We start from the raw sequence: 22,885 nt of genomic DNA, 5'->3' as shown, positions 1-22,885 counted from the left end.
CTTGCTGTGACAACACCTTGCCTATTCAAGTACGTCACAGTGTAGGTCTTGCGGAACTGGGACACGTTGCATGCGAGATACTTCATGGGGTTTGTCGTCATCTACTGGATAACTGGGATTGCATCGTAGCAGCTTACCGTTTTACGGCATTTAAACTCAAAGAAATAAAAAAACACTGCTGGACAGAGCATCACAATTTACTCCAACATGTCCTATAAAATGCGTTTTTATGGAACCATGAAAGAAATAATTTAAAATAAATGCAAGGGTTTAAGGGAATACAAATCCCTCTATTTTACAATCTTACAATGCAGGAGTAGAGCATGTATTTATACTCACAGCCCAGAAGTATGTATTTATACTCACAGCGCAGGAGTAGAGCATGTAGTTATACTCAGTGCAGGAGTAGAGAATATGTATTTATACTCACAGCGCAGGAGTAGAGCATGTATTTATACTCACAGTGCACAAGTATGTATTTATACTCACAGTGCAGATGTATTTATACTCACAGCGCAGGAGTAGAGTTTGTATTTATACTCACAGCCCAGAAGTATGTATTTATACTCACAGTGCAGAAGTATGTATTTATACTCACAGCGCAGGAGTAGAGTATGTATTTATACTCACAGTGCAGTAGAGGATGTAGTTATACTCAGTGCAGGAGTAGAGTATGTATTTATACTCACAGTGCAGGAGTAGAGCTTGTATTTATACTCAGTGCAGGAGTAGAGAGTATGTATTTATACTCACAGTGCAGCAGTAGAGCTTGTATTTATATTCAGTGCAGGAGTAGAGTATGTATTTATACTCACAGTGCAGGAGTAGAGCATGTATTTATACTCACAGTGTGGGAGTAGAGAGCATGTATTTATGCTCACAGTGCAGGAGAGTATATTTATACTCACAATGCAGTAGATAGTATGTATTTATACTCACAGTGCAAGAGTAGAGTAAGTATTTATACTCACAGCGCAGGAGTAGAGAATATGTATTTATACTGAATCTCCAGCACCAGCATGGGTTCATTGGAAGCTAATGATTCCTGGCTTCTCTCCTGTGCTGTGACCAGACCTGAATCCACGCTGGTGAAGCTGCAAGAGACATAGCAGAGTGCACATGTGTGCACCCCAGTGCTTCTGCAGCTTTCATATCTTGTGCATAGGAAAATCAAACCACTGGAACTGAACATCTTGGAAAAGTGGCAAAACAGGCAAATTACTTGCAATTGTCTAATGTAATTGATGACTAATAGGCCACACATGCAATTCACTTAAAATAGTCCCAGAAAAGGAACACAGAGCCCCACATGGTAAAATGCATGAGAATGTTTTGAAGTTGTTAAGATGCCTAATTAAAGAACAACATTTTCACACGAGTGCCTGTTTCTAGATCACAGATTTTCACTCCCAGAGGTTTTCATTGCAGTAGGAATGTAAAAGGATATCGATGGCACAGCTTGGTGTTGTAATAAAGGTGCACTGGACTGTACATTACTAGCAGCAGGAGACACTTGTTGGGACTGGCTTGCACTCACTTTGTAAAGAAGAGACACACACTCCATTACATGCAAACACAATCACATGAAAACAGCGTTACTGCTACCAAAAATTATACAAAAAACTGAAAAGCAAGGCTTTAAATATAGAAAATATATATTTAAGTGCAGAAACCAAAAGACAATGAACAACAACTTCAAACCTAATTTAATACAAAAACATACATTCAAATGACTTGGGGGCGGGGAAATGGGAGTGCAGAAAACAGCAAACTTTTCCATGCAGTTCCTAACTATTATCAGAATACACTGGACTGAATTTTCCTTCAATGAAGGTGATGCATCCTGAGCATTCCAAACAGACCTTTATTTGGTGCAGGCTAGAAGTCAGCTCCACTCGACTGTAATATGAAGTGATCGGGAGAACCACTACAGAGCACAGTGAGGGTCCTCTGTATGGAGAGAGGGGAGAGCACCAGCAATTGCACGGGGAAAAGCCTTCCAGGATTTTGTGCTTTTTTTTTTTTTTTTTTTTTTTTTACAAGTGCTAGCCTGGCATTCAGTGCAAATTGATCAGGAAATCAGTACTTGGTTCTGGGTTTCACTTTTAATCCCAGAGATACAGAACACTAGGAAGAAGCTGATAATGATTTACAGGATAAGGCTTTCAGAATTCAGAGCTGTCCCTGAACACACAATACTGAGGCAGGGCTGCGCCGATCCTTACATTCTCCAAGTAATCACCTTGAAGAAATCGCAAGGTGTTGGGTATTAATTACATGGAATAAAACATGTTCATTACTCAACTCAACACAATTTCAGCGATTTGTCTTGCCTTCCTTTCATATGAAATCACTTTTACTTCACTTTGCTCAGAGTCACGTCACCTCTGCAGTGAACAGTGGGATTGAACTCTTGGATGAAACTCAGACAAACGTATCCCAGCTTCCACCTCTTCAGCTCGCTCTTCAGTAAGGAAAGCTCACTTTTAGGTGACCAATCTGGCGCATCCACTGGTTTTGCATCATATTTTCACGGTCAGTTTACAGACTTGGTATGGCAGTAAATAGATCAGGGCCCGGGACGAGAGGGCAGTTCACTTCCAATTGGCTTTTAAATGATGGCAGGTCATTGTTTTCATGTTTTGAAATCAGCACACTAACGAACAGGATATATTTAACACTTCTGAAAGGGAATTACTCTGAAGGTCCAGGTATCGTTGCACTCCGATTCTGAATTCTTTACTCTGAACAGCCTGCATGTAAACATACCCAATGTGGACAGGGTTGAAACAGAACGGCTACTGCCAAGTGCAACTGCTTTCTTTATAAAGTATATACAGTAACAAAAATATGTAACATGAGCAGCAGAATTATTTCTTTAGCGAATGATCTTTCCCCTACATAAAAAAAAACAATGCATTTTTTTAGCAGCTTCGCCAGAAGCTAAAGTAACAATTGCACTTCATTCTCTCGTCAGCTCTCCCCACCTTGTAGTGTTGAGATCGCCCAGGCAAACCTGTCAGCCTGGAAACAACGCAGCTCTGGGTGTGTTCCCATAACTGTTTAATGTCTATTCTCTCAATGTCAAATATACTGATCACTGGGTAGCTAAGAGTTATTACCGAAATACCAAACAATTAATTTGGCTTTTTTTGTTGTAAAGTATAAATCTAGACTAAAGGTACCAGATTTCTTCGGTCCGTTTATCAGCGGGAACGTCAGAGGGGAGAAGTGTTTTGATATTGACTGCGAGAATTTCAGTCAGCAGACTGTTTTATTTAATATTGCTGGTGTACTAAAATGTGTTAGGCAAGTGGAGAACAGGCTAAATGTTTAAAACTGATCAGTGAATCACTGCATCTCTTCTCCACTAGCCTCACATTCTTCAGCTATTAAGACAACAGATTCTTTGTTGGCCTCCCCGTCAGGTTCCAGTTCCAGTTCTTGGCTGGCTATGCTGGCGTCCTCTGCTGAAGGCTCCCAGTAGTCATGCAGCTTACCCTAAAAAGTCAAATCAAAAAGGCTTTACTGCAAAGCTCTGGTAGTGGTAGATGCTGAAGCAATCTTTTCCAGAAGATACAGTAACACTGATTTTTTGTTTACTCCATCTTCAAAATGCATTTACTGAACCAGGACAGAACCCTTGAGATATACACTGCTGTGCAAAAGTCTTAGACATGTTGCATTTATCTACTCTTGAGTAAATTGTTGATGCTCATAATGCATCAAAGTCTCCACTAGAGTTTGACTATTATAAACAACCTTAACTTGCATAAAGAAGGAAAAACATTGAGTGAAACAGCTCGCATCACTTGATTTTCAAGGTGTGGTATCCGAAGCATAATCAACAAGTACAGAGAAACATCATCTATAATTGAGAAACCCAGGACTGGAAGACCCAAAAAGCTGCCCAACACGTGAAGATAATATCCTTAAGGAATAGAAAGACGACAAGCGTTGAATTAACAGAACTGGAAGAAGGCACAGTTGTCATTGTCCACCCATCAGCAGTCCAAAGCATCTTTGCTCGTTGTTACAGAGTCCAGTTTGTGTGCTCTTGTGCACATTTTAACCTTTTAGTCGTGTTCCTCTTTCTTAACAGAGGTATTCTTACTGCAACACATAATTTAAGATCTTCATACTGTTGATCTGATGGACAACACCTGTGCCTTCTGCCAGTTCTGTTAATTCAACGCTTGTCGTCTTTCTATTCCTCAAGGATATTATCTTCAAGTATTGCTCATCCTTGTTGGGCAGCTTTTTGGGTCTTCCAGTCCTGAGTTTGTCAATTATAGATGATGTTTCTCTGTACTTGTTGATTATGCTCCAGATACCACACCTTGAAAATCAAGTGATGCGAGCTGTTTCACTCAATGTTTTTATGCAAGTCAAGGTTGTTATAATAGTAGGAAACACTAGTGGAGGCTTTGAGTAAATTGTTGAGGCTCATAATACATCAGAGTAGAAAAGCGCAACATGTCTAAGACTTCTGCACAGCAGAGTACATCTCACTTACAAAAGGGGTCCTGGCAGGAAAAGGCAGCAAGAAATGTTATAAAATCATACCTTACATGATAGGTATCACTGAACCCGTTGAAAATATAAATTTGCAGTGAACTGGAAGAGTAGTTAAAATGCAAAAAATAACAAACACATTTGAATATTTTTTCCAGCCAGGTGATTGGTTGATCTGAATCAAGTTGCAGCTGTGTTGAAAACAACGTGGATTATTTTGGTCTGGCAAAACATTCCAGCTGATGAAATGAAGTCAACACCGTACCTGCAGAGGTCTGGATCTCTGAAGGAGTTCCTGCCATTTTATATAAATCCGTGCAACCAAATCCTTGACCTAAAAAAACAAAGACTGGAAGGTTAGAAGATTAAATGAATGCACTGGTATACAGTGAAAATGCATTCTGATCACTTAGTGCTGAACACATGAAACCATCACTGGACTGTACAGTAGAGCTTCAGTCCCCAGGCCCTTCACAATACTCAGAAGGCAGTTTGTTCATTAACCAGGAAATGGCCTCCACAGAACCCCTTTCACAAGAGCACCAGAACAGGCCACTTTGTGGAGGCGCTCCAGTCATGAACCCTTGTAGAGCTGGAGGACTCAGCGGACCGAGAGTCGTGTTTCATCCCTAGTCCTTGCCAGCTTGCCATAGGGCCTCCACTGGACACCAGTGTCCTCAACCGAGAGCTTGTCCCATCCATGCTCTGTGGACACTTCAGCATCATTAACATCACAGTGACACTGACCTTGCTGCGGTAAACAAGCTTATCGCTCTCCCTGATATCACATTTCACATGCTTTTCCAGTTCGGCAGACAGTAGCACTAGGTGTTTCTGAAAAGAAACAGGATTGAAATCATGTTAGATCAGTGAACTGGAACTAGATACAGTATTTCAAATTGAGACGAGATATTATAAAAAAACTACACAACACAGGAGGGAGCGTACTGTCCGTGTCTATTGAAAATATAAAATCCATACACTTTCACTGTCTTAGTGATTTATATCAACTGAGAATCACATCAGTCCTTTCTACAGAGTCCAGTACAGCAGATACATGCATACAGAAGATTACAAACAGGTCTGTGTTGGCCAGTCCATCCGACCCATCTTGTAGGAAGTAGCAGATTGGTCATTAGCAGTAAAATCTGGCAGCAAAAAGGTTCATAAAAGATCAATGATTTTGTGGTTTCAATGCACATCAGAGTAGGTTTCAAGAGGTAAGCTACTGCCAAACCCAACGAAAGCATGCGTTTCCCATTGCCACTTCACTGCACGATTCCCCCAGACTAAGGAGTGGAAACACCTGCATGAAGTGAGCATTAGCGGCACCCTGCCCCTCCAGGCTCTTTTGTACACTTACTCTTTGACTGGCAGGAACAGAATCTAAGTTAACCACTTCACTGGCTAATGCCAACAGGCTATGTGCAAGGTAGTATGCCTGAAAAAAAAAAAAAAAAACAAGAACACAATTTTGCCAGTATATTCAGTACAGCACTACAGTGATATGCTGTGACACCCACCAGTATGTACAGCACAGCAGTGATATGCTGTGAGACACATCAGTACAGCACAGCAGTGATATGCTGTGAGACACACCAGTATGTATAGCACTGCAGTGATATGCTGTGACACACACCAGTATGTACAGCACAGCAGTGATATGCTGTGAGACACACCAGTATGTATAGCACTGCAGTGATATGCTGTGAGACACACCAGTATGTATAGCACTGCAGTGATATGCTGTGAGACACACCAGTATGTATAGCACTGCAGTGATATGCTGTGAGACACACCAGTATGTATAGCACTGCAGTGATATGCTGTGACACACACCAGTACGTACAGTACAGCACAGCACAGCAGTGATATGCTTTGACAAGTGTTAAGGCGGCAGTCTCCTCACCTCCTGATCCAGACTCATTTCTGATGGCTGACCCTCTCCCAGCCGAGTCCCCAGCTTCATTCCAGCTTTCAGATTTTTTAACACAGAGGAGGGCTTCATTCTAATCAAGTAGGGACGCAGCTCGGATAGCTGCAAAACAAGCCCAGAGACTTTCGGATCACGTTTAACAACGTTTACAAATACTTCCTCAGGGTGGCTGAGCTGACAATCGAGGCTAGGGTAAATTCCAACTCCTTTTCAAAATCAATTCCCATTTCATCAATTCCAACACATCACTGATCAAAACTGCAATTAGCAGCATTCTGTTAAAATGAGCTTCCCTCAGTGGCAACACATTATTTAAGCTGAAGTGACTGTTAGTCAATTAAACTGAAATCAAAAGAAAGCAGTCAAACAACCACAAGGTTATTAATACCAATTCCTTCGAAGGAATCGAAATAGGGAATGGATTTTAAAAAGGAATTGGAAGCAAAAAAACTGGAAGTGACCCGGCCCTGCTTACAATTGTCCAGCCAGCGCTTAAAATACAAAGCCCGGGGATGAGCACCGTCCCAACTAACGGAATTAATCAAGAAACATCTTGAAGACGAGAAGGGATATCTGGAGCTTGCATTCACACCTGAAGATCAGCGTTTTCTATCTTGTAAGTGCAGCTCCCGTTCAAGAGTTTGGAGATGAGAGCCAGGCTCACATGTCTCCTGAGTTGTCTACAAAAACAGATGAGAAATCTCATGCAGGTTTGAAATATACGCACCAACAACAGCTGAATGTCAACATACAGAATGTCAGAGAAAAAATGTCTTTTCTGAAGCAAAACAAAGTAAATTCTATAAGAAATCCTGAAGCACAATTTAAATCAAGCTTTCTGGAAGGTGGTGTTAAATTGTTTATAGTTTATGCTTTTAAAATCTACAGATTAGAATGACACAGAAGAATATTAAAAAACAAAGTCGAAATGTGTTGTTTTTTGTACTTGCCTGTCACGGGAGCAGACAGGCAGTAACGAAACCAGCCATCGCAGGTTATGGTGATGAGCTGCTAGGCTGATCAAGGTTTGACAAACTAGAGGCCTCTGAAAAAAAAACACGTTTCACTTACAATCATTAATTACCAAAAACAAAATGGAATAGGACTAAGAAGTTATTTTAGTACTGCAGTTTGTTGTAAACGTTGATAGAGTCTCCGGTCAAGTTGTCATGCACACAGATATATTAAATGCTAATTACAGCGGGGCACTGTATCTTAAAGAAGGAAAACAGAGAATGCGTGCTCAGATATATTAATAGCCAGAGGGGTGGGCATGTGTTAATTCAGAACTGTGCCTCTTCCGTTCCTCCATCACTGTAAAGCTGTATACAGACAAGAAATAAGCCTGCATGCTGCACCCGAAACTTTTTTGCTCATTAGATCATTTGTCACGGCTTCCTGAAGACAAGCAGACTCTCTGAAGCTATGTACACAGCTGCTGCACTTCAATCCCAGGTGTTTGTGAGAAGAAGCAAGTTAATTGGTATTCACACTACACTTCACAGAATGTGTGAAGAGGCTCCTCCGATCTGAACTTGCCTGCGTGTCCCAGTCCGTGATGCTCTTAAGCAGGTTGTGTATGATGGTCTGGATTTCCACCATGGGGTGCAGGCGCAGCCCCTTCTCCAGGCTGACTCTGCACAGCAGGGACAGCAGCAGCAGCTTGTCCCGGTCACTGTAGTCCCTGGGGCACAGGGAGGTGCACAACGCCAGATACTAAACCAGAGGGAACAACACACACATTAAGATCAACACCAGATACTAAACCAGAGGAAACCACACATACATTGAGTTTAACCATTTATACCAGTGGCAGGGCCAAGCCCTTCACGTCTTAAACATCCTTGACATTTCAATATATACTTTAGGTTAATAAGAATAACAACAACAACCCCCAGTGTTAAAACAGTGTGTGTGCGTGTGTGCGTGTGTGCGTGTGTGCGTGTGTGTGTGTGTGTGCGCGCGCGCGCGTGACGTTGGAGGAGACTCCCACCATCTGAAACCAACACTGGCTTTGTGTGACTCACCTGAAGTACACTGACAAAGTTCTGCAATGGGAAACTCACAGAACCATATTCACGACGCTCTAGAGCATCCTCTGCCACGGCATCTACCCTTTGCCTGTTTAACATTGAAACAAAAAAAAATAAAAACGTTAAAGTAAAAGCAAACCTCTAGTCAACACCTTTCACAGTACAGTGCAAGCTAAACTAAAGGCAGGCGTCGTTCAAGGCTTTTAGGAATACTGCGGGAGCATCATTGCTTCAGAGCACTTGCATGGCTAGACCCCCAGCCTGCCCATTGTGGATCTGAGAGCTGCGCTTGTCAGGACTCTACTTACACAATGTCCTCTTCAGAGAAGTGTGGCTGGAGATTCTCCAGGGGGAACAGGCTGCCGAAGGGGACGCCCATATTAAGAAACACGAGCACCACGTCTTCCAGCGGCGGCAGCCAGACTCGGACTGGGCTTTTTTTGTTTAGCACTGAATGAAAACAAAAACACACACTATTACAATACACTGCAACATAATACTGTATTATACTATTACACACAGAATAACTCCATGCATATAAAACTGTTTATACCAAACTGTAAAACATACTCTCAAAAATAATAACTTAAACAGGGCTGTAGGCATCTACACTATGTGAATGTGCATGAAAATAGAAATCTGCCGTTATTAAAAATAAACCACGTGCTCTCATTCCTCACCACGTACCCATCTCATCAGCAGCATTCAATGCAAGGTCTCTTAGCCCTTTAAGGAGGAGTGTAGAAGTCAGAAAATCTGAATGGACAGACATCATCTGTGGAAGAGGAACACAAAAGAAAAAAAGAAAAAATCAAGACCCCCTTTTTTCCCCAGTTACTACAGGAGTCCTTGCTTTTCTGCTGCATACTTGAAGTTGTGAACTTGTCTTAATGTTTCTGTAGACATGCGTCAAGCAATTCATCTTGAGCTTGTCTTCTTTAATCACAATGTTTCTGTAGACATGCGTCAAGCAATTCATTTCTATTACAGACATGGTCGAGCCAGCTGGGGCCCCAAGAATGAGCAGTGAAATATACGGCATGGTGCCCCACCTCGTGTCAGAAATCCCGGCTTTAGAAACCTCCTCTTACCTGAAACAACCACTTGTAAAGAGATGGCTGACGAGGAGCACACTTAAGTGCCATCTTTAGAAAGCCTTGACTGCACATAAAGGTTTGCTTTCGGGGGCAGAAACTGTTAAACAAAATGAAAGCAAAGCCAGGATTAGAATGGAATGCAGGACACAGCCCATCATTCAATCTGCTCTTCTGAACAAAAACACGCGTCAATCTGTGGGAAACGGAGGCGGCCGTCTGTCAAACTTACATTTTCACAACTCAGTTGTTTTCCTAATGAGAACTGAAGTTCCTTTATGGTTATTTTATTTGAAGTCATCCTTCATATTTTTTCAGCCATGGTGCAAATCCACACATAAAGAAGTCTTTGGTAACTTCTCTTACATTGTACATTTCATAGAAGAGCACACTGTGGATTCTGAACATTTTACACTAACACAAGCCACTCCACCCAAAATACTAAATTAGAAGCATCAACATCATGAAAACAATCCCCCCGAGCAGCCCCTTGACACTGGGCATGTGTAAAGACAGGCAGAAGTTCGTCACTCTCTCCACTGTAGGCACGCTCTATCAAAGCACAGTGTTTTGTGGAAGCTAGCATTTCCACGCACTCTGTCGATTTTTTACCTCAGAAGTGTGTCCTGCTCATGACTCTGAGGGCTCAATCCGCAGTTTCTCAAGCCAAGACTTTTCTGAGTGAAGAGCTTCCCGAAGTTTGACAATTGGAAGATTTCCTCTCCCGGGTGCAAGTCCGGAATGGCATCAGAAATAATGGAAAACTTCTCCACAAAAGCCCTAAAAAAACCAAAAAAAAAAAAAACACCACAATAAATGAAGCTTGTCTTACACAAGAGCCCCAATTTAATCAGATGTTAGAACAGCTTTTGTCGCTCAGTGTAAGGCGGTCACTGTTAAATGATACAGGGGTATTAAGGATCCTAGTACATGTTCATCTTTTAATAAGTGAGATTAAACCCATATCCCTTCTTGCCAGTCCCTTCTGAAAATGAATCTCAATTACCTGTTGCTATTCAACATTGTCTTTTCAGTTTAATAATATTTTTTGGCGAGGGTATATCTACCCCTCCAGGCATCCCCTGCTCCAGATAAACTGTGTTCCTGCTGTTTTTACGCATCAAAAAAATCATAAATACGCAACAAATTTAAATTTAATGTGTACAAATACGCACAGCAATTTTGCTGCACAGCTTGTCTGCCTCCCTCCCCTAAAACTTCCACTAACTACATCTCCCAGAATACAATGTCTTCACTTACAAGGAAACTGTACACAAGATTAACCAACCCAACAAACATGATCCGAACTCTGGCTAACCCTGCTGTCTTTGCAGCCAATCATAGTAAGAATAAGAATAATTTGAAGCTACACAGGTTGAAGCAAATCCAACTGGAACCATTGTCATAGGCAACCACTAAAAAAGGATGCCTATAATAAAGAAACTGTTTTATCACTTATCAACAAATTTCCATATTTTATTTATTTATCTGTATGGCTTTATATTGAAGTTTTAACATGTTCACCGAGTTTAAGAATTGATTGTTAAAATACAAATAACAGTGTGACACTGTGAAAAATGCAGAGAGGTGATAAAGAAGCTTGTAGAACACACGCGTGGCTGCACAGTAGTTCAAAGTAACATTGCAGTTAAAATGGAAGGCTCTTTTTTAATGCCTACTCCATTACCATTAAAGATTGTACAGTATTTATCGAGACTATTCAGGACTTCAAGGTAATGTTGCATTTTAGTTCCTGAAAATACATTTTGCTCTCAGTGTTAAAATCAGAGGGCAAGTTACTCCCAGACCCAAACCCTTTCCCAATGCAGGCTGTAAATATTGTGTTGTTACCGGTGTTCTTCAGGAATGAGTTCCTCTTCATCAGCACTGCCCTCTTCCAGCTCCTCACTCAGTTTCCACATCGCCTTGCCCTCTCCAATGTCATTCTGGAACTGGAGATCAATCTCTTTCACTCTGAAGGTTTCAACACAAAATTCAACAAGAATCAAACAGATTAGCAGAACTATTACAGCAACACAGGGGAATCCTAAAGGGTGTGCTTCATAATGCTCCAGTATTACACATCTAGAATTCGAGGAGCATTGCACCTCTAGAATTCCTGCTCAAACATATTCGTTCTGCTGTATTTGGGTTGCAGTTTGTCTCTCGTAGCTGTTCCTGCCGGAGCGGCTGCTCTTTTCTTACTCAGCTGTTCTTTAAGGTTCATTCCAGCACAACGGGCCATGGCAATGCAACCCTTTATCTGTACCAGACCAGATCAGGAGGGGGAACAAACTAAATGTAAAACATGCTTAAACTTAGCCACCCTTTCCCTCAGACTAACCCTTTGCAGTCCATTTATTCAGCGCGCAAAAGGTCCAATCACCAAACTCCTCAATAATGCAATCCAAGTCATTACTTTATTACTATAACATCTCAAAAAGCTCTGCAGAGGTCTGTGATATTCTCGGAGCGCTGGATGCAGAAGCAGCTATCTCCTTTGTTATGTCTGTGTTATCTCTGTGGTGCATGGGGCTGTGAGATACAGACTCCCCCCCCCCCCCCCCCCCCGGTTTCATTCTGCTCCTATCGGTCTCACTTGGCCATTGAAAAGTTCTCTCTGCTTTTTCCGGAGAAAAAAAATGACAGGGTCCTACATCGGACTGGAAAGGGAAAATTGTAATGTCGGACCTGGTCCGACATAGGACCGCAAAGGGTTAAAGGAGATTGTACACCTGCCCTGCAGCCATGCTGGTGTCTCGCAGGCAACAGGAAGCTAACTCACCTCTGCTGTTCCTCCTTTTCTTTCAGCATGCTTTCGAGGATGTTTTTGTAACTTAATGGTCTGCTGGGGCCAGCTGTAAACTAAACACAACAGAACCTGCAGAGTGAAAACCAGGTCAACAGCAAACAGAAACACAACTAAACCACAGCATTCTCTTCTATTTCATTTGAACAAATGCACGGGCATCCCATTACACAGGTATAGATTTTTAATTCATGAATTTACACGGGCAGTTCCTTTTGGCTCCAGGTACAGCAAGCTCCAGTATCTCTGAAAGTTAACTCCAGAATTGAAACAGATTCTAAAAAAGTGCAGGATTCTATAGAGTCGTAGACCAGCTAGATGCATACTTACATGGCTTGAGGACACAGGGGTGTTAGGCTCTGAATAAGAGCTGTTCTCTGGCGTGGCGGCTGGCTTTGAACCCCGAGACATTATCTCATCCAGCGACAAGAAGGGCTCATCCTCATCACTGTCGCTGCTCAGGCTGCCCACAGCGCCTCCCTCATCACTATCCAAACAGTCCTGCCAGTACCCTGCAGACCTGTCCAGAGTCCCTTCTCCACTAACTACTGGCTCAGCTAAAGTGGGAGAGCTCCATTCGGTTCTCTCTGGTGTTCCCAATACAGGAGGCAATGTACCATTTTTATGGGAAACTCCAGTGGTGTTGACGTTTTTTCCAGCCGTTAAGCCCAAGGCCCTCTCAGCGCTAGACACGGAAATATCGGAGACAGAAGAATCTCCATTCTCAAGTTTAGATTGCAGCGGGTCACCTTCCTCCCTGGGAGAGAGGTCGGCATTGCTCAACTTAGTCATGCGTCGCAACAAAGCCATTTTAAATTCAATTCTGTCAATGGTTGTAGCTTTGTGCTTAACGGTTTCAGAATGCGAAGGATGGGAGATGGGCTTTTCATTTACCTCTGTGCACTCAGGCAGACAGCTGTTCCAAGAGTAGAACGAAAAAGAAGAGGAGGAGGAGGTAGATGAAGACACACGCTGCAACTCCAAGTGCTTCTTCTGTACAGGCAAGCTGTTGGCTTTAGGCCCAGCAGCACCTTCCCCCTCCCTGCTGTGTGACTGCAGGACACTGGGTTGGGTAGCCTCGGGGCTTTCTTTCTGGACCCTGCTATTGCTGCAGGCTTGTTTGCCAGGATCCCGATGAAAGAGTTTTTTTTTCAGCCTCCCATCCTCCTCGTCCAGGTCTCTTTTCCTCTTCCCAGGGGATTGTTCTGCCGACTTGTAACCTGGGCTCACGTGCCTGCTTTGAGACTCAGTTGAATAACACAAACTCTTTCGAACCTTACGCTGGACGGAGGACATCTTGTTTACGAGCGGCACCGGCTGCAGGGTCGTGTTACAGAGCTTCGACGAGCCTAGAACAAGGGGAAAGCACAGTGATCTCATCATTTGCTCTCCAGCTACACAGTTTCATTACCATCATCTGCATCATTAGTATTAATAAGACTGCAAGCTAATTTACCTGACGATTTGTAACAAACCGGATTTGATCGCTGGCATTCAGAAGACTTAACCTGTAATTTCAGAGCAGAGAACATTATTATAAATTTAAGACATGTTCCAGTTCAAGGCTCCCTGTTTACTTGCTTCTCTCTTCTTATCCACACAGATATGGGCATGTTAAGGGCACACCAATTGAAGCCCTGCAGTTGGTTCCTGGCTGCTACTCTTGCTGTAGCGAGGGGAAGGCAGTGTTGGTAAGTTCAGTTTTGAATGGGTCATGTGCCCACCCAGTTTAAAGTGCCAACAAAAAGTAACTGACAAAGACTTGTGTGAAAACATATTTCTTAATGTCTAGTTCCTTGCTGTCCTGTTTACAAACTCAAGGTACTTCACAGAAGCCCTGAAAGCACGATGGACAGACGAACTAATCAAAACTGTGAACTTGTGAGCTGCAAAGGACCCCTCTGGGAGCCAGGAACCATTTCTAAATATGTTCATAAAGTACAAGTGAGTCGTACTGTGTGCTGTGATTGTTCCAGCCTTTGCCTCTTCAGCTCCCTCTGCTTCTTGTAATTCTGCAGCGTCTCCTGAAACTCTGGGCTGTGCAGCCTTGACTGCGTGTTCTTCGGGTTGTAGGGAAGGCTGCCCGAGGGACTGCTGTCTGGGGAGAGGAAATCAAGCGCCTTGTGGGGCTTCGCGTCTCCATCCTGGGACTCTGTCCTTTCATCACGAGGAAGACTGCTGCTTTTCACGCAAGGGGCCGTGCTGTTTCTAGAGACAGGCTTCTTCCTGGTGGAGTCATCACTGGCCAGTATGGAGGAGAAGCTGAGGGAGGCGGGCCACAGCTTCTTTACCACCACGCTGGGCATGGGGATGTGTGTGTGACTCCTGCTGATCCCTCTGCTCGGGCTCCCTGCTTTTTCCCAGCTGGAAGCCCTGGTGAAGGCCTCCAGGATGGGGCTCTTGTCAGGTGTCTTCTGCATCAGCAGAGCAGGTTTGCGCTTGTGCTTGTGCTTCACGGGGGGCGGCGTGTATACTCCGCTGCCTGGCTTCGCGGCAGAGCTGCAGTGAGACCGGCCGCTGGTTTTAGCATCACTGCAGTGTGGTTTGGGGGATCCAAGCACGAGGCGGTCTTTAACTGAGGAAAACCAAGCAAACCGTCACAACTTCCAGAAAAGAACACAAATAAGACGGCAAAGAAAAAGCAAAGACTTGCATTAGCTTTATTCCAGGGCACCCAAGCTTACAGGTTTCCTGCGTTTCATTGGACAGCAGAAAAGCCAAAAAGAAAAAAAGACACACTTGGCATATACCTGTACTGCTTTTTCTAAGGAAACAGAGTTTATGTGCTGCTGCATAGAAACTGTAAAGAGAAGCCCAGAAGTGAAACGATCCAGTGAATTGCAGTCGTGTGTGCAGTGAACAGGTGTGCTGTATTGTGTAGCAGACAGGGATAAGCTGAACTTGCTGTGTCTCACAAACAGAAGAGAGGTATTAAGGTCTGTCATCATATATTAAAACTGTTAAGGGGTCACACTGTCCGGGATCACAATGCAGTTTTCTTGTTCCTAAGCGCCCAGTGTGTACAGTGAGAATAGTGTTCTGGTGAGATTTCTTTTGTGTGTGTCATTTAATTTAACATTATGTTCTTTTAAAACAATCTGTGTTTTATTTTAGTTGAAAGGTAGCAGTTGTATTTTCTCCATGTTTTCCATTACTGGTTGGGTCTATGCAGGAGAAAGAGGACATTGGAGACAACGAAATCTATCTTTCAGCACATCAGTCCTTTTTTTTGTTTGGTTTTTTAGTCAGCGGTCACTCACAATAACATTGACCATGAAAGGTCCCATATCTCTAGGAATGAACTATTTTGGATTTCAGCCAGATGACACCAGCAATCTGGTTGAACGCAGACAGGCAAATGTCGAAAGTGTTTTAAAGAAGTAAAAAACAAAAAGGAGGAAGCGCCACCTACTTATTGAAAGGTCTTTCAGATTGTCACCCCGATATCTTTGCTGAAGTTCACTTTGACTGACTTTAAGTGAATCCCAGTGCACATTACTTATAAAAAAAAAAAAGTCACAGCAAAGACAACACATAACAGGAACGCGCTAGAAGCTGATCAAAAGGGAGTTCATTGATGCTTGTTTATTTCGTCATTACAGTGCATTTGCTAGAAAGTGCAAGATATATAACTTTGCCAACATGTCATTAAAACTCTACAGCATGGTAATCCCTGGTAAGTTACAGATGTGAAACTCCTGTGTTTTGAATTGCATGCATGAGCAGTGGAAAGACCAGAATGAACACAGACTTCATTCCAGCATATCAGTTTCCCTAAAAGGATCAATGTGACGCCTCGCCCGCAGATGAAAGCAGTCACACTGCAAAAGAGCTCCAATGCCGACGGCTACAGGTTCAGAATGAAAGCAATAAAAAGTACTTGCCGTTTGTTACAGTGGCCATAGTGGTTGACTTTTGTTTAATTTACTTTGCAAGATTTCCAACAACGAACATGACGGGCCGAATAGCATGATTGGCCCATCTTGCTCATCTATTATACATATATAAATATCAGCAAATATTCCACCACTCTGTACCATTGTCAACTGTGTATTAGCCTCTATGCACTTTGCACTTCCAAAAAAAGTAATCTGGCAGCCACTTAACATGTAATGGACATAAAATCCACAGTATCGTGATAGTATCGAATATCATGGTACCCGTGCATGGCATCGTACCGATACTCCCTAACACTAATCAGAAACAAAATCGAGAACCTGCAAGATAGAGAAAACGTATACGAATGAATGCTGATGCCTGTCAATCTGTCACAGAGCTGCATCATCTGTTTATTATATCAAATTGCACTTTGCATGCAAGGATGAAACGACTGTCTGTAAATGGGGTATTTTATGAATATTAACACAAATCATCACCTCCATCCAGTGTATGATCTAAACAGCAGTGCATCTAAACGCTAACTGTACAAAATAAGTGAAGACAAGGTTCAGCGCTGTTAGATTTAAAATTAACATACCTGGCTCACAGCTCGGGCTGAAGAAACGCGTAATAGCTTGATTACTGGAAAAGAAACAAAATCAGGTTCAGGATCACTTCTTTTCATGTCGGGCAAACTGATGAAAACAAATGACAGAGCAAAAACAGTGAATGTTTGAAAAATGTAGATAACATGAATACCAAAACAATCACTGTTAAACTGTCCAGAGAAGAAAGAGACATTAAAACAAAGCATATAGAAATATCAGAGTAAAATCAAATCCATAATCTTAGCCCCAAATGTTAATCCCAGTGTTATTTTTTTTAAAACAACCTGTTAACGGTGTTCAAAGCAAACTCTTTAACTGGCAGCAGTAGAAAGGGTCCTGTAGAGCGAATGAAGAAAGCTACTGATGTCTAGTCCCAGGTGAGAATGTGTTTGCAATCATCTCTCCTCACAGTGAACCCTACACACACACACACACACACACACACACACACACACACACACACACACACACACACACACACACACACACACACACACACACACACACACACACACACACACACACACACACACACACACACACACACACACACACACACACACACACACACACACACACACACACACACACACGCTCAATGAAGGAGGAGCCCCTTGCATTCATCAGCACAGCCACATGGTGAGACACAGGCAGGCAGTACTGGAGCAGCAGAACTGAGCAGCTCAAGGGGTTGCAAACATCATGGAGAGAAAATTACACAATGCATTACCACTAGTTTTTACCTATTCCATTTAGCTCAATTTTAAATGCAGGGATGAACTCCTATTGCATAGCACTTTCACCCACTCCAGCTTTGACTAATGAGCTTGATTAGCCACAGTGTGCATAGGCAAATAGCTAAGGGGAGTCCATTAAACTCATATTAAAACCAGGAATAGACTGCTATGCAATGGTAGTCTTTTCTCCATCCCTGTAATGTTGCCCATCTCCACATAAACAATACCTGTGCTCACCGAGAAACCTGTGAGCTCATCTAAATCCCACAGTTGACAGGCCATACGCGTTTTCAAAAACTTTCATTCCTACACAGTGATGTGCCAATCACACCAGCAAAGAGATGATTAGAAAGCCTCTTCACTACACACAGCAGCAAGAGGGTACATGAAGCAACCACATGAAATAAAACGAAGGAGCATTACTGTTCCAAAGAGAGTTCCAGCTACAAGCGGCTTTATTTTTTGACAACTAAAACACAAGCATGTTGAAGTTAGACAGTCAGCTATTTGAAGCAGCTCTGACTCCTCGTCTTATATTTCATTTAGTTTGTTAAAGTCTCTCTCTCTCTCTCTCTCTCTCTCTCTCTCTCTCTCTCTCTCTCTCTCTCTCTCTCTCTCTCTCAGCGACAGTGCAGTGGCAATTGCAATTCCTGGAACCAATGATTACACAGCATGCAAATAGTTCTGCACTAGAAAAAGCACACAGCTTATACATATACACACGACTTTCTAACACCACGGACTGCTCCGAGTCCCCAGTAACACTACAAGCTGCAGAAGGAAGGAAGTGGAAAGGATGTGGCTCCGTGCTGCTGGCTCCTGTCTGTGCATGCCAGGCTCCTTGTGGTTTAAAACATACACTCTCTCAGAGGACTGCAGTCTGTGTTCTACTAGATTATCTAGTTATTATATTATGCATGTCATGTTTTCATTTCCACAGCTGCAGAAATGAACTGAATTTATATCTTAGCATTTTCAAAATTGTGACCTAAATTCCAAAGTACAAAGTAACCCAGTCTGGCAGACAGACACACCCTTCTTCTCAGACTGACAGCTGTCACTTAGGGATGGGACGCTACAAAATCTGCAAGGTATGACAACCGTTAAATACAGTGGTAACCTTAATATGACTGTATACAGCACATCATGCAAGTTATCAAATAAAGGCTCAAAAGATGACTAATGTAAATCACTTAAATTGCTGTAATTCACAAAAATAACCAAAACACACTTCCTTTCATGGAACGATTTAAACATCTGGCATTTGGTATTTTACCATGCCAAATAACTTGGTGCGTTTCTTTTTTATAAAAAATCAGAATAATAACTAAAAAAAAAAAAAACTATAGTTGTACACTATCAGTGTTATACTACAACAGTGTTAAGATCTATTTGCTCAAAATGATGTGGTGCTGGAGTTTGTTAAAACATTTTAACATATAAAATTAAATAAATAAATAAATAAATAAATACTTTATTTAGCTGATGGCAAATAGAATTGGGAAATGATCAGTCTTTTGCAACACAACACAAACATGTATAACAGGTTATTAAGAGCACAGATAAGTAATTTATTTTTTCAACCAGAGATAGATAGATAGATAGATAGATAGATAGATAGATAGATAGATAGATAGATAGATAGATAGAGACTGACAGATAGATAGCAAAAAAAACAAATTTACAACATTGCACAAGTAAGCTTCCAATGATTATTACACATGTGGAGTTTGGAAAAAAAAAAAAAAAAAAAGATTTCTTAATTTACCTAAGAAAATTGGAATACTGTTACAACTTGTTTAAACAAAACTACGTTGACAATAAGTAGGCTATCCTGCTGCAGTCGCAGGTCTGTGCTAGTTTTATTTGAGACACTGGTTGTGTTCTTATAGCGCAGTTCTGCACAGCGCTGCACAGAATCTCGGAGATGCGTTGTCGACATCACTCAACACCCAGAGAAATCCGTGCAGATTCTGCAGAGCCCAGCGCAGCTTTGAAATGTTACTGCAGGAGGCTGGCTGTGAACCAAAGGGACAATGCAAAGTCCACGAGCGACCTGCTAATTGTAATGCAAATAACCACTAAAACTACTGCTGCCACCTTTTGAGCGGAGGCGAACGACATTTTATCATTATACAATGAAGCCGTGAACAGCCTTGGCCACGCTATATTAAATAAACTATTTAAACAAACATATTTATAACAAAGTTAATGTTAATCTATTACATTAAACTGACTGTTGATAATCCAGGCAAATGTAAATATAGCACGTTGAAAATGTGTGCTCTGCTGCAAGGTTTGGAGAATGCATTTCTCTCAAATCTGCATGTGTGATCAGAAAGACTGCAGCCAAGAGCAGCCACAGCAAACTCTGGGTAACAGAACGCAGCCACTGAAACGTGTATTCTGTATTGCTGAGCTCTCTATACCAGAGCTGCCGAAAGGCCCCTTCCTGTGATGACGCACTCGGTCCCGCCTACCGAGGGAATAAAACTGTCACTCACAGGAAGATCCTCCTCTTTTTCCATTGAACCCGTGAGGGCGACCGAATCGACATTGTGGGTGGTGGTCGTCTTCTCTTTCAGGGAACCAAGGTTACGGTAATGTATATCAAAGCCGTCGCGAGGGAGAAGGAACGACAACCCAGAGGTTAGAGGGTAAATTCACACCGCAAGGACCTTTGTGCCTACAGAAGGACACTGAGTGAGGAAGAATACACTAGTGGTCCACCGAAGCATCAGGGGCACCGAGTCCAGGTGTTATTGACATGTGTGGCGCGAAGCACCGAGGCATGGAGTATCCAAACACTAAGGGCGCCTAAGCACTAAGAGGCACCTAGCCTTAACCGTGTGAAGTCAACACAACCCGGGGTAGCGCATAGCATATACTGGGGTGGACACACAGGCTCGAGTGGCTGCGGTAGGCAATCTGAGAGTACAGGGGAGAGCACTGTGCTGCACCGTGGTGCAGAGCGTAGATAACCTGGTCCTGGACCGCGTGCAGTCACACAACATGGCAGCACATAGCATATGCCAGCGTGGCGCACAGGCTCAAGGATGTTAGGCAAGAATAAAAAAGTGTACTGCTTTAACTGCAAAGGCAGTAATAGGAAAAAGGCCAGGCAGGTGACCAAACAGGCTAAGTAGGCGGGCTAAAATAAGCCTGCCGATTCAACTCAACAGTGGGACCCTGCAGAGCTGGGTCCCGGTGGAGGAACCACACTGCTACTACTTTCTTTTTGAACTGCAAAGCAGTAAAGAAAAACACATACACACACCAGCAAGTTGTGAAGGTAAACTAGCTGTCACCGCGACTGGCGAATTCAACTCAACAGCGGGACACGGCAGAGCTGGGCGGGATAACGCTTGTATTATTTTTATTTCTAAACTGCAACTGGGGACGGACGACGCAGGGCCGAAGTGGTGGGTGACTAAGCAGATAGTAAAACATGGTAGAAAGATAATAAAGGGAGAGTGTGTTTGTTTACACCGAAGTGAGCAGGACTGCGCAACCGCACGGTCTACTGGACAGCGGGGATGCAGAGGACACGTGTACTCTCAGGAAGAATAGACACTCATTCACGAATGACTGCACTGGCAGTCTCTCACATAGGACAGACAGATATAAAGAGTGGCCAACCACGGAAAGACAGAAAAGGGCACGGTTTTTATGTCATTGATTCCAGGAAAGCGGCAAGTCGGCTTTCAGCACGAATGCAAGGGAAATACAACTCTAGAAGCTCTTTTCTGTCAACACGCTCAGCTAAACACAGCGGTCTTAACGTTCCCCCTTGAGCGGGACAGAGGAGTGACGGTTTTATTCCCTCGGTAGGCGGGATGGAGTACGTCACCCCAGGCAGGGGCCTTTCGGCAGAGCTGGTACACAGAGCTCGGCAACACCTACCCGACACAGAGCTCGGCAACACCTACCCGACACAGAGCTCGGCAACACCTAACCAAAGGGAATGAATACCAACCCATCCCTAATGTAGTCGTGGTGTCTTCGAATTGAAAGGGAACCACAGTCTGCACACGTGGTTGTCAGGTGTCTCATTCTTATATGCAAGCCAACACAGGAAACAATGCTCTACTGTACCAGTACGGCATCATCATCATCATAATAATAATTTCATGAAACAGTTAAATAAGTCAACTTGTGATGAACATATACGCTGCAAACTTAGATCACGCCCACTAATAATATTAAACAAATTTCATACAGCATAATTAAAATTAGACAACTTGAAAATGTCTGCTGCAATCTTAGATCACGAGTCGGTGTTGGGAAAAAAAAAAAAAAACATAAAAACAAAAAAATAAAACCCTCAACAACAGTGACCACGGTCAGAGACCGCCCTGACAACACAAGCCTGACCACGGTCAGAGACCGCCCTGACAACACAAGCCTGACCACGGTCAGAGACCGCCCTGACAACACAAGCCTGACCACGGTCAGAGACCGCCCTGACAACACAAGCCTGACCACGGTCAGAGACCGCCCTGACAACACAAGCCTGACCACGGTCAGAGACCGCCCTGACAACACAAGCCTGACCACGGTCAGAGACCGCCCTGACAACACAAGCCTGACCACGGTCAGAGACCGCCCTGACAACACAAGCCTGACCACGGTCAGAGACCGCCCTGACAACACAAGCCTGACCACGGTCAGAGACCGCCCTGACAACACAAGCTAGGGTTGTTTTACCGCGCAATCAGATCATGAAGATTTACTGAGAAACGTGTCATTTTTACCTACAGAATATAATAACTGTCAGTTCAAAACTATTTTCGAAGTTATTAATGACGTTACAAAACGATACACAGAAATTAATAGATACATAAAACTTTAACTGCAGAAGAAAAGTCATCGATGTGACTTACCCTCCGGCGGGTCCCAGTGGTTTCCTGTCTTTCATCGCTCCACAGAGTCCAGTTCACTTTGTCTCGGTTTGATGTGTTAAGTAAGGGAGCTGTGCTTTGAGAAATCACTGCTGCAGCTTCCCGCCTGTGCAGTCCGTCTCTGCGATACTCACCACGGCCGCCATGTTTGAGACATTCCCCGGCTGCCTCTTCCACCCGCCAAGGAGCATAGAACTCAGACCACGGAGGCTAGAGCGGTCCATTCACAATGGGAGGGCTGTCCTCGTCATCTTGCCAGGGCAAAAAGCAATGCGCTTTATTTTTGTAAACTGTAAAAAATTTTACATTTATATCAGTATTATATATATATAATATATATATATATATATATATATATATATATATATATATA

General features: G+C 43.0%; 1 protein-coding gene across 1 annotated transcript; it reads right to left on the bottom strand.

The window, feature by feature from the left end:
• Nucleotides 1-1,637: 1,637 nt before the first annotated feature.
• On the bottom strand, nucleotides 1,638-22,724 carry LOC121321712 (SMC5-SMC6 complex localization factor protein 2-like). The gene is made up of 20 exons (XM_041260789.1): nucleotides 22,495-22,724; nucleotides 16,865-16,908; nucleotides 14,343-14,962; nucleotides 13,844-13,895; nucleotides 12,718-13,736; nucleotides 12,364-12,443; nucleotides 11,430-11,552; nucleotides 10,191-10,358; nucleotides 9,576-9,678; nucleotides 9,172-9,259; nucleotides 8,793-8,934; nucleotides 8,479-8,572; nucleotides 7,991-8,167; nucleotides 7,402-7,496; nucleotides 7,044-7,131; nucleotides 6,425-6,553; nucleotides 5,879-5,956; nucleotides 5,263-5,349; nucleotides 4,781-4,849; nucleotides 1,638-3,501 (listed from the first exon to the last, which is right to left on the bottom strand). Exons 1-20 carry the CDS (start codon nucleotides 22,527-22,529, stop codon nucleotides 3,352-3,354), a joined length of 3,441 nt encoding a protein of 1,146 aa, XP_041116723.1. The 5' UTR covers nucleotides 22,530-22,724; the 3' UTR covers nucleotides 1,638-3,351.
• Between the last annotated feature and the right edge of the window lie 161 nt (nucleotides 22,725-22,885).

This window comes from Polyodon spathula, chromosome 10, assembly GCF_017654505.1.
Source record: "Polyodon spathula isolate WHYD16114869_AA chromosome 10, ASM1765450v1, whole genome shotgun sequence".
Classification (NCBI taxonomy): Eukaryota; Metazoa; Chordata; class Actinopteri; order Acipenseriformes; family Polyodontidae; genus Polyodon; species Polyodon spathula.
This window is presented reverse-complemented; position numbering and strand designations above follow the sequence as displayed.